Here is a 12,282-nt window from a genome sequence, read left to right as displayed (position 1 = left end):
CTTTGGAGTAAAAGAACGTTCTACCTTTCTGATCAATGTGTCCCTTCAACTCTCTATGCTCCCGGAGAGAGTAAACAAAGTACAGATACTAGTAGTCAATCAAGAATACTTTATTAATCATCCAACCTTTGTGCCATACTATGGCACCTTCTACGTAGAACTTCACTTTTATTATTCAGAATAAAATATGACCTACTCATTTAAAAGTGAGGCTTAAAGATACATTTTTGGGGTCAAACTGACAGTAATTGTTTAAAACACTGGCAATTTATTTTACACTTATTTAATATTCCTGTATCCTCTGAAGCCTGACAATACATTTCTGCCTGACATTTCTTTTTTCAATTTGGAAAAACTAACTTACATGCTGTTTTCAACAAAGCTGAAATTAATCTGGTTATTTTTGTTGCACCAATTCCCCATTCATGCTGAAGTGTTTACAGAATTAACATTAAGCCTGGGAGTTGTTCCATTGACTATTTGCAGGACTGGGGCCTTAGTGACTTACGTTAACTAATTTTTGTGAACCAGCAACAATTACTTAACTTCTGCTGCAGAGCCAGCAGAGGGAGATCAAAATACTTTGGGCCATGCTGATTTGCTTATGCCCAAATAAATCTGTTAGTCTTTAAGGTGCCACCGGACTCCTTGTTTTTTTTGTGGCTACAGACTAACACGGCTACCCCCTGATACTGATTTACTGGAAGCTGCAACTCACTCTGTGGGGATGATGAGGACAGAGGAGCTATGCTCCAGCAGAAGTCACAGCAGATATTTTGGCTGACACAGAGGAGTGCAAACTGCAACAGCCGAGCTGTTAGGGTGCAACTCACACTCTGTGCAGTGGTCTTCTGCTGATTGGGATACACAGGCAGAAGCGTGGCTCCCCATTGGCAGGCTTCTACATCAGAGTAAAGGAAGAAAAGCCCCCTCATACACACAAGTACTGAATGGGCTGGAGATACCTTAAGGACACAATACTCCAGCTGAGGCCTAACCAGAGCAGAGTAGAGCGGAAGAATGACTTCTCGTGTCTTGCTCACAACACACCTGTTAATACATCCCAGAATCATGTTTGCTTTTTTTGCAACAGCATCACACTGTTGACTCATATTTAGCTTGTGGTCCACTATAACCCCTAGATCCCTTTCTGCCGTACTCCTTCCGAGACAGTCTTTTCCCATTCTGTATGTGTGAAATTGATTTTTCCTTCCTAAGTGGAGCACTTTGCATTTGTCTTTGTAAAGTGCTCCACTTAGGAAGGAAAAATCAATTTCACACATACAGAATGGGAAAAGACTGTCTAGGAAGGAGTATGGCAGAAAGGGATCTAGGGGTTATAGTGGACCACAAGCTAAATATGAGTCAACAGTGTGATGCTGTTGCAAAAAAAGCAAACATGATTCTGGGATGTATTAACAGGTGTGTTGTGATCAAGACACGAGAAGTCATTCTTCCGCTCTACTCTGCTCTGGTTAGGCCTCAGCTGGAGTATTGTGTCCAGTTCTGGGCGCCGCATTTTAAAAAAGATGTGGAGAAATTGGAAAGGGTCCAAAGAAGAGCAACAAGAATGATTAAAGGTCTTGAGAACATGACCTATGAAGGAAGGCTGAAAGAATTGGGTTTGTTTAGTTTGGAAAAGAGAAGACTGAGAGGGGACATGATAGCAGTTTTCAGGTATCTAAAAGGGTGTCATAAGGAGGAGGGAGAGAACTTGTTCACCTTAGCCTCTAAGGATAGAACCAGAAACAATGGGTTTAAACTGCAGCAAGGGAGGTCTAGGTTGGACATTAGGAAAAAGTTCCTAACTGTCAGGGTGGTTAAACACTGGAACAAATTGCCTAGGGAGGTTGTGGAATCTCCTTCTCTGGATATATTTAAGAGTAGGTTAGATAAATGTCTATCAGGGATGGTCTAGACTGTATTTGGTCCTGCCATGCGGGCAGGGGACTGGACTCGATGACCTCTCGAGGTCCCTTCCAGTCCTATAATCTATGACACCAATCTCTTTCTTGGGATATTTTGGCTTTTGATCTCAGAAAGAAGTAGTAGTTCCTGAGGCCCATGAGAATGAAAGGTGAGCTGACTTCCAAAAACGTTCTGTTCAAAACTTTTCAATTCCAGCTTTGGACAAAATTTTGGGTCAAACTTACTCACTATCCCTAAAATTAGGCTTGGTTTTAAAATTCTTCCCAAGCTATTCCAGGATGAGGGAGCAGACAGTGGAACGACATGAATTGCCTTAACTATTTCCAGGCCAGCCAATGATTTTCGATAGATTCAGTAGCAAAGGCGCAAAATAAAGGAGGATAAAGCTCGACAGACTCTAGTCACGGGAAAAAGTAAATACAGCACACTGGCATTGTTAGCAGGAACAGACTTGCACGTCTACCTTCTCTGATTTCATTCTTCAGTAGTAGAGCAGAGTGAACATAGGATAAAAGTTTGTGTGGCACAAACGTAATGTGAAACCACAGCAAAGACAAGGAAGCCTGCTTCACTAAACACCAGCTGTAACACTGCACCTCAGTAGCTTTCAAGCACCTGCTCTTGCCCAAACTCACCAGGCTGCTGAAAAGATACTTCTTTGGTCAAAGAAGGGTATTGTGTCGGTGAATTTTAATACAACTTCAGGAATAGAAATTTGAGTAATTTAAGTGGGGAAGAGATTACCATATGCTGAATTTTACTTTACCATGCTCTAAGGAGCAGCCTTTTATCTAACCATTGCAGCTTATCCAGCCTGAGGGCAATATGATGCCCTCTGCTTTGAGACAGGGAGGGAAGCAAATGCATGATTTCCCTGGGAAAATCAGAAGAATATTCCTATGTTGTCTGTGGCTGGAGAAGTGTGTAAAGACAGCTCTGCAGTATGACAGTAGTACTGCATCCCCATCACATCACCACCAGTAGCTACTCCACATCAAAGATCCTGTATTGCCTTATGCGTATTGAGTGGATGAACGGGATATGGCTAGCCAGAAAGGGTCCAGAACTAGGGAGCAGCTGTTCTCCACTGTATGCTCCAGCTCCAAAGTGCCTTAATTTACACTGCACTGTTCTGGGCACGGTAATGAGATTTATTACAGCATTAACTCCCTCCACACAGCTTCTTCCTCCTTGGAGGGGGAAGTAGTGTTCAGCCATACTGCTGGCTGCACTACCATTGCTGGGGAGGGGAGGGGCGGACTGCAGATACAGGACAGGCACTCTGCTCAGATGTCCCAAAGTCTGCAAGGGGCCAACATTCCCTATTAATGCTTAGGGTTCATGTATGTAGACTCCTATACAACTCTAACCCCTTTCACACTGATGAGAATATGGCCTGTTTTCTAGTATAGCTGTAGTTGTAAACTTCCCCCCCGCCAATGTTTATTTTTTTCTTTCAAAGCAGAAGACCGTGGCCCTTAATCCAGTGACCCTCTCCTAAACAGATCCTACAAACTGTTCCAAGTTCTATAGGTCAAATAATTATACAGGACAGTCTTTGAATACATGAAGGTTGGCAATAAAATTGTTTCCATGATAATAGAATGAACTCCAAAATGAAAATATTTTATCTGATAAGTATACTTGATCCCTCTTGAAAGAAATATGCTTGACTAAAAAGTCATTTGCTACAAGTGCTCAAGGAATATCTTCATGTGTGTTTATAAAACAATCTAATCCTTCAGTCAGCCAAAATGCTTCTTTAGCAGCTACAGTGTCATCACACTAATTCAAGAGATCTCAGTTCCTCATTTACTCTTGTCTTAACAAGCATATTCTCCTAGGTTACATGTGGCAACCACAAAAATTAAGCACAAAGAAATAAGCATTATGAAAACGTAAGACAATCTAAAGCTACTATTATCAGATCAGACTAAGCTTTTTAGTAGAATAAGCACCCTTGATAGCTTGAAACTTCCTGATGCCATCAGCTAATTTGTTAGTCATAGATTATAAAGCCAGAGGGGACCACTGTGATCATCTACTCTGACCTCCTGTATAACACAGGTCGTAGGACTTCCCTGAATTAATTCCTGTTTGGACTAGAGCATATCTTTCAGAAAAACCTGCAGTCTTGAATGTCCAGTGATGGTGAATCCATCACAACCCTGGATAAATTGTTCCAATGGTTAATTTCACTCACTGTTAAAAATGTGCACTTTATTTCCAGTCTGAATTTGTCTGGCTTCAGTTTCCAGACATCTTGTTTAAACCTTTGTCTGCAAGAAAGAAAAGCCCTATCAAATTTCTGTTGCCTGTGTCAGTATTTATAGCCTGTGACCACGTCACCCCTTAACCTTCGCTTTGTTAAGCTAAGATTGAGCTCCTTGGGTCTATCACTATAAGGCATGTTTTCCAGTTTTTTAATCATTCTCATGGCTCTTCTTTGAACCCTCTCCAGTTTATCAACATCCTTTTTCAGTTGTGGACACCAGAATTGGACACAGTATTCCAGTAGTGGTCACACCAGTGTCAAATACAAGTAACATAACCTCCATTCTCCTATTTGATATTTCTCTGTTTATACATCCAAGGATCACATTAAGCTTGTAGACAGAGTGGCACTGGGAGCTCATGTTCAGCTGATTATCCACCATGACCCCAAACTCCTTTTCACAGTCACTGCTTCCCAAGGTAGAGTCCCCCTGGAGTATGGCCTACATTCTTTTTTTTCTAGATGTATGACTTTAAATTTGGACGTATTAAAATGCATATTGTTTGGTTGTGCCTAACTTATCACGTGATCCAGATCACTCTGTGTCATGACCATACCTCTTCATTATTTACCACCCCCCCAATATTTGTGTCATCTATAAACCTTATCAGTGACGATTTTATATTTTTCTTCCAGGTCATTTACAAAAAAGTTTTAAATAGTTTTGGGCCTAGGACTGCTAACTTTCTAATCGCACAAAACCGAACACTCTTGCCCCACCCCCTAACACTCCTTCTCTGAGGCCCTGCCCTCGTCCACTCCATTCCCCCTCCCACTGTCACTCACTCACTCATTTTCACTGAGCTGGGGCAGAGAGTTGGGATGTGGGAGGGGGTGAAGGCTGCAGCTGAGAGTGCGGGGTCCAGGTTAGGGCCAGAAATGAGGGGTTCAGGGTGTGGGAGTGTGCTCCGGGCTGGGCGTTGGGTTGCAGGAAGGGGTGAGGGCTCCAACTGGGGGTGCAGGCTCTGGGGTAGAGCCAGGGATGAGGGGTTCAGGGTGTGGGAGGGGGCTGGGGATGCAGGCTCTGGGGTAGGGCTAGGGACGAGGGGTTTGGGGTGAAGGAGGGGGCTCCAGGCTGGGGGGTGGGGCTGAGGGGTTTGGAGTATGGGAGGAGCCTCTGGGCTGAGACAGGGGGTTGGGGTGTGGGAGGGGGTATGGGCTCTAGGTTGGGGGTGTGGGCTCCGGGGTGGGGCTGAGGATGAGGGGTTTGGGATGTGAGAGGGGGCTTTGGGCTGGGGCTGAGGGGTTCAGAGTGCGGGAGGGGGTTCCGAGCTGAGGCAGGGGTGTTGGGGCGCAGGAGGGGGCTTGGGATGCGGGCTCCAGGAGGGAGTTTGGGTGCGGGAGGGGGTTGTGAGCTGGGGCAGAGGGTTGGGATACAGGAAGGGGTGCTGGGTGTGGGCTTTGGATGGTGCTTACTTTGGGTGGCTCTCTGGAAGTGGTGACATGTCTCTTGGCTCCTGGGCATAGGGGCAGACAGGCAGCTCTGCATGTTGCCTCTGCCCGCAGGTGCCAGCCCTGCAGCTCCCATTGGCTGTGGTTCCCGGCCAGTGGGAGCTGCAGAACTGGCGCTTGGGGCAGGGGCAGTGTGCGTTGGCTCCCTGGCCATCCCTCCGCCTAGGAGCCGAGGGATATGTCACTGTTTCTGGGGAGCTGCGCAGAGCCAGGTAGGGAGCCTGCCAGCCCCATGCCAACTGGACTTCTAACAGCTCAGTCAGTGGTGCTGACTGGAGCCCCCAGAGTCCCTTTTCAACCGGGTGTTCCAGTCAAAAACCAGACACCTGGCAACCCTATTAGGGCCAAGAACCGATTCCTATAGGACCCCACTAGAAATGTACCCGCTCAGTGATGTTTCTCCATTTACAGTGATATTTTGAGGCCTACCAGTTAGCCAGTTTTGAATTAATTTAATATGTACCATATTGATTTTGTGTTTTTTCTGTTTCTTAATCAAAATGTTGTGAAGTCAAATGCCTTACAGACATCTAAGTATATTACATCAACACTATTACCTTTATCAACCAAACTCGTAATCCCATCAAAAAAAGATAAAAAGCCTGAAAAGGTCTGTTTTCCATAAATTCATATTGATTTGTTCAGAGCAGTCATGGGACTGACTAAAGGATTAGAAAACAGCCTTATAGAGACTCAAAGAGCTCAATCTATTTATTTAGCTTAACAAAGAAAAGGTTAAGGGGTAACAATTACAGTCTACAACTATCTACACTGGGAGCAAATATTTGATAATGGGCTGGAAGTTAAAGCTGACAAATTCGGATTGGAAATAAGGGTGTAATTTTTTACCATTGTGTGTAATTAACCATTGGAACAAGTTATCAAGGGTCATGGGGGAGTCTCCATCACTAACAACTTTTATAGTCAAGACTAGATGTTTTTCTAAAAGATTTGCTCCAATTCAAAAGGAATTATTTTGGGGACATTCTCTGGCCTGCGCTAAACAGGAGGTCAGGCTGGATGATCACAGTGGACCCTTCTGGCCTTGGAACCTATGAATCTGAGTCCCATATCAGCCATTTTGTTATTTTGCCTGAGACTGATATCAGGCTGAGGTACTTATCCAGGGCCGGCTCCAGGCTTTTGGCCGCCCCAAGCAGCCAAAACAAAACAAAACAAAACAAAAAAGCCACGATCGCAATCTAAAAAAAGCCGCGATCGCGATCTGCGGCGGCAATTCGGCGGGAGGTCCTTCACTCCCAGGCAGAGTGAGGGATCGTCCGCCGAATTGCCGCCAAATACCTGGACCTGCCGCCCCTCTCCGGAGCGGCCGCCCCAAGCATCTGCTTGAGAATCTGGTGCCTGGAGCCAGCCCTGTGCTTATCATTACCAAAATCTCCCCCATTTATCCTTTTAAATATTGGCACAACACTTTCTTCCATTCTCTAGGACTTCCCCAATGTCTCATGACTTATTGAAAATCAACATTAATGGTCCAGAGAGCTCCCCAGCCAACTTTTAAAAAACTCTTTGATTAGGGTTACCATATCTAACAAATAAAAAAAGAGGACCCTCCACGGGCCCTGGCCCCGCCCATTTCCCCACCCCTAGCCCCACCCCGACCCCGCCCCTTCCCCGCCCTAACTCCGCCCCCTCCTCCCTCCCACTCCCACCCACGCAGAAAGGGCTGCCCGTGCGCTACCGGCTTCACGGTTTGCCGGGCAGCCACCAGACCCTGCGCCCCCAGCCGGCGCTTCCCCAGCACAGCTGGAGCCCGGGAGGGGAAGCGCCCAGCCGGGGGCGCAGGGTCTGGAGGTTGCCCGGCAAACTGTGAAGCCGGTAGCGCTCGGGCTTCGGGCAGCCCCCTTGCCTCCGGACCTTGCGCCCCCAGCCGGGCACTTCCCCTCCCGGGCTCCGGCGGCGCAGGGTCCGGAGGTATGGGGGCTGCCTGAAGCCCGTAGCGCTCGGCTCTTAAACAGAGCAAAAGAGTCGGGGAGGAGCAGAGCCGCAGCGGCCAGAGGCTCTGCTCCTCCCCTAACTCTTCGGCTCTGTTTAAGAGCTGAGCTGTCCCAGCGCTACCGGCTTCGGGCAGCCCCCGTGCCTCCGGACCCTGAGCCGCCGGAGCCCGGGAGGGGAAGTGCCCGGCCAGTGGCTGGGGTCCGGAGGCAAGGGGGCTGCCTGAAGCCCATAGCGCTCGGGCAGCTCAGCTCTTAAACAGAGCCGAAGAGTCAGGGGAGGAGCAGAGCCGCCATTTTCCCGGACATGTTTGGCTTTTTGGCAATTCCCCCCGGACGGGGGTTTGAGTGCTGAAAAGCCGGACATGTCCGGGAAAAAGAGGACGTATGGTAACCCTATCTTTGATGCAACTGATTTAAAAATGGCTAGCTTTAGTTGCTGTTTAACATCCTCGTTAGCTGCTGTTGGAATGGAAAGCATTTCATCATCAACATCTAATATGAATACATCGTCTAGCTTTTGCGCAAATACTGAACTGAAAAAGTAAAACCTCTGCCACCAAATCTTATTATAAATGTATGTTTATGTCTCAAATAAAATATCAGCTGTCATTGCGAAGAAAAAAAGGCATGCACTGTTATTCCCGTTCGTAAAATACAAACACCTTAAGAAACCCTCTTTAATACAGCCTACTGTCTGCATTAAACCAGACAATCTGAAGTTTACTGTGTTGCCAATGTAACGACTTTAGAGCTAAACAGAAAATAAAGATACTTGGATAGTCAAAGTAGTTTGAGTAATGTATCAATTAATCTGATTCACTTTCACAGTAACTTCCTACACCAAGAAAAATAATTTGCTACCCTAACAAAAAATGTATATGATCACGTATTAAAGACTGTATTATAATGCATACACACAAGGAGGGGGGGGGGCAAATCAAGGTTGCAAAGACATTCTTAAGTCTAGTATTTCCTCATTTTTGAACTTTGATTTTGCAACCTTGAACAATGTTCTTTTAATGTAATTTTTTGGATGGAATGTAAAATAAACTGTTGGTTTCTTTTAGTTGCTTTGTGAGAACTGGAAGGGAGAGACTAAAAATGGTCTTAACTTCAGAGTTCAATTATCTACTTTATTTCAAGCCAGCATTCTCAGTTATGACAATTGGATTGTGTTGAATCATGATGATATTTAAAAGATCTTCACTATGTTCTTTTCATAGCAGATGCCATAAAAAAAACAAAAAGTTAGTGCTATTCATAGGCACTGCCCAGGCTCTGCTGTCAGTAGACCTGACTTTGTGAGGCTTGGGCAAGCTGAGAAGTTACTGCTCAAGCTCTTACAAGCCACATAAAAGGTGAGGAACTGGTAAAGGTAGAAGAACACTCAGCAGGAAAATAGGCAGTGCAAACACATCTGTGAAAAGCTCCTGTTGTGCGTGGAACAAAAGTATATCTGTATGCAAATGTTAGCCGTTAGAATTGTTTAGAAAGTATGCTATGCTGAACATTTCCGAAGCAGCACTAAGTGAATACAACACACCACACCCTTTATAGAGTATTCCAACTGCAACCATTCTTGAAAATGTTAAACATATGACATGCAATCATCTAACTACACACACCTGTGGGTTACTTGGACTGAACGTGCATTGCACTCACTTAATTCAGATGTGTACAGATGGCAGATTATTCAGATGTTTACTTGTGAGCAATTATATTGAACACTGCCATCACCCCCATGCTACACACACCTATGTATCTCTGAATGGGGTGATCACACAGACTGGGCCAACTAACCATAGGTCCATGTAGCTGGATTATCTCACCAACTTCACTTCTTGGTTTGGAATTTTTCTTAACTTGTACAAGCTCTTACCTTGTGGTAGCTGGACTGTGTATCGCTTTGGAAGAACCGATTAACACTGTTGTGTAGGAAACCTTGTAACACCTTGCCCTACCCTGATTTAAGCTCAATGATGGTCAATAAAGAATTGTGTTTGAGGCTATTTCTTCATTGCAGAGTTAACTCAAAATATATACACTTGAGTTAACTTCTCCCGAGTTAGCCTAACTTGAGTGAGAGAAGCCACTCTACAAAATAAAACTCCAGTTGCAAAGAGTAATTAAATTAGCAGCATAGAAAGATTGTGTTGGTAACTGATGAGTTATATTAACTTGAGCTGTAGCTTAGACCCTCTAACAGGCAAGTCGACTTGAGTTTAAAGCACCCCCTCTCCTTAGTTTACTGGTTTCTGTGCATTGATGGGACTTGTGTTAGGGGCAACGTTTGTGTTATAACTCGAATTAACTGCAGTGAAGATGAGTCTTAAGATTACTCAGGGCCGCCCGGGGGGAGAGGGGGGGGGCAAGTGGGGCAATTTGCCCCGGGCACTGCAGGGGTCCCCACGAGAGTTTTCAGGGGCCCCCATGAGAGTTTTTGGTGGGTCTTCGGCAGCAGGTCCTTCAGTGCTGCCGAAGACCCACCAAAAACTCTCATGGGGGCCCCTGAAAACTCTCGTGGGGGCCCCTGAAAACTCTCATGGGGGCCCCTGAAAACACCCATAGCGAAGACCCGGAGCTTCTTCCACTCCGGGTCTTCGGCAGTAGTTCAGCGGCGGGTCCTTCACTCGCTCTGGGACCCACAGCCGAAGTGCCCCGAAGACCCGGAGCAGAAGGACCCCTGCTGCCAAAGTCCCCAGGTCCTCTGAATCCTCTGGGCAGCCCTGAGATTACTTCCTAAAAGGGTTCAAACCAGTTCTTACTATGCCTGTTCATTATTTTAAAACTTGAAGTTTGGATACTCTTAGTGAGAGCTAGAGTACTAAAAATAGAATGTAGCCATGGCAACACGGGCAGGAGGGGCTAGTTGCCCTGAGGGTGTGCCTGTAACAGATGTTGAATACATACTATGGTGGCTAACCCCTCCTGCTGCTTATGCTGTCATGGATATGCTATTATTAGCATGCTAGTTCCAGTGGAGCTAGCGCAAATATGTCTCCTTGAGCCGGCAATCAACCCCCCCGCTTGAAGTGTAGGCACATCCTGTAAATCAGGCCCCTTAAAGTTGGGCACCTAAAAACGGAGGCATCTGAAATCACTAGTCACTCTTGAAAATTCAGCCAGCAATATTTAATTCATTGCCGGGAGTGCTTTTACAAAACAATACAAAATAATATTTTCGGCTTAAAATCTAGTCCATTTCAATTTTTCTTTTGTTGTTTATATTTTTTATATGATTTTCTCTTCTCTCTTGCTGGTTGATAACCAACACAAACAGGAAGGGAAAGTGACTAATTATAGAAGATAAACAGTGAAACTGACTATACACAAAGTGAACAAAGTAAACAAACTGGAGGGGAAAGTTTTTCTCTCTAATTCCTCTCAGGTAAATTTTGGTGTTACTTTTAACAATGATATGTTAAAAAAAAATAAGACATAAATATGATTTGCAAGTCAACAGCATTCCGTTACAAAAACTGTGGCAATGTCCCTCTTAGCTCCTTCTACTGGCAATACTGCAAAGTAACCATAGAGCAAGGATGGAAACATCTTCCTGGATCCTTGCACAGCAGGAAATGCAATTGTGTTAATTTATACTCTCTCCCTCTCTCTCTGCAACTGGGTTAATTTTTACACACACACACACACACACACACACACACACACACACACACACACACAATCTCTCTCTCACTCTACATCCAGGTTTTTCAAATGGGTTAATTCACACAAACACACACAAACAGGACATCTAGGTTTTTTCCACTGGGTGAATTTACACACACACACATAGACACACACACAGACACACACGCACAGCCACCCCTTCCCCACCCAGGGTTTCCCACAGCACTAAACTTTCTGAGCCTGGTTCTTTCCAGTCCTGCCTTTCAAACAAACCATCCCCTGAAAGCTCTCCAAACCACCAGGTGAGATGTTTACTTACGTGTGAGACATGCTTTTGGCTTTTCCTCTTGTCTTCACCTCGCTGCTTTCCCATCCAAAATACCGCAGCTGTGTTTATTGCCGGAGGAGGGTGAGTGGGGGTGGAAGGGGTTGCCTGCCCCTTAATAAAAAATAGAAAAGCTGGTGCTACAACCTCTCTCTGGTGGTCCTGATCAGAAGTCACTTGGGAGGCCCCAAAGCACCATGATTTTGGGCCCCTTCTTGGGGCCGTCTGACCCCGCACTATGGGACCAGCCTGAGACTGCTGCTGATGCCTATCATCACACCAGCAACGGTGGCTTTTGTTTCACTCCTTGCAGGTCAGACTGGCTTGGCCTAGGACTGCTGGAGGCTGCTTGTTGTGCCCAGCACACCTAGTTACAGTGGTTGTCAGCCTCCCCTCCTTCCCTTAGCAACTGGACGCCAAGCCTCCCAGCGTCCCCCCCCACCGTTGCTATGGAAGCCAATGGGCCTGCTGCTGCCGCCTGTGCCTGTGTTTGCCTTTGTGGTGCAGACGAGGTTTTGCCAACATTGTATTTCGAAAATACGGGACTGTTTTCTTAGCACGCCTCTGGGGGCGGAGTAACTGGGCCCATGGGGACCAGGGGTGGGGTGCCCAGTACCACAGGGGATGGGGGGTGCTAACCATGCTGCAGTTGATCACCTGCATAGAGTCCTGTCCACTTCCCCTGCTGGACAGAGTCCCCTCCTGACTCCAGC

The 12,282-nt window shown here is 46.0% G+C and overlaps 1 protein-coding gene across 2 annotated transcripts in view; it reads right to left on the bottom strand.

Moving 5' to 3' along the window:
• The window catches only part of IQCA1 (IQ motif containing with AAA domain 1), a 160,385-nt gene extending 148,472 nt beyond the window's left edge, over positions 1 to 11,913 (bottom strand). For both annotated transcript variants that reach the window (XM_054043911.1, XM_054043912.1), the window contains exon 1: positions 11,564 to 11,913. In XM_054043911.1, coding sequence (XP_053899886.1) covers positions 11,564 to 11,574 — 11 coding nt within the window. In that variant the 5' untranslated portion in view covers positions 11,575 to 11,913. The remainder of the gene's footprint in view (positions 1 to 11,563) is intronic.
• Positions 11,914 to 12,282: the final 369 nt, after the last annotated feature.

Source organism: Malaclemys terrapin, chromosome 11, assembly GCF_027887155.1.
Source record: "Malaclemys terrapin pileata isolate rMalTer1 chromosome 11, rMalTer1.hap1, whole genome shotgun sequence".
NCBI lineage: Eukaryota > Metazoa > Chordata > Testudines > Emydidae > Malaclemys > Malaclemys terrapin.
The sequence above is the reverse complement of the archived record's forward strand: the minus strand, read 5'-3'. Positions and strand labels throughout refer to the sequence as shown.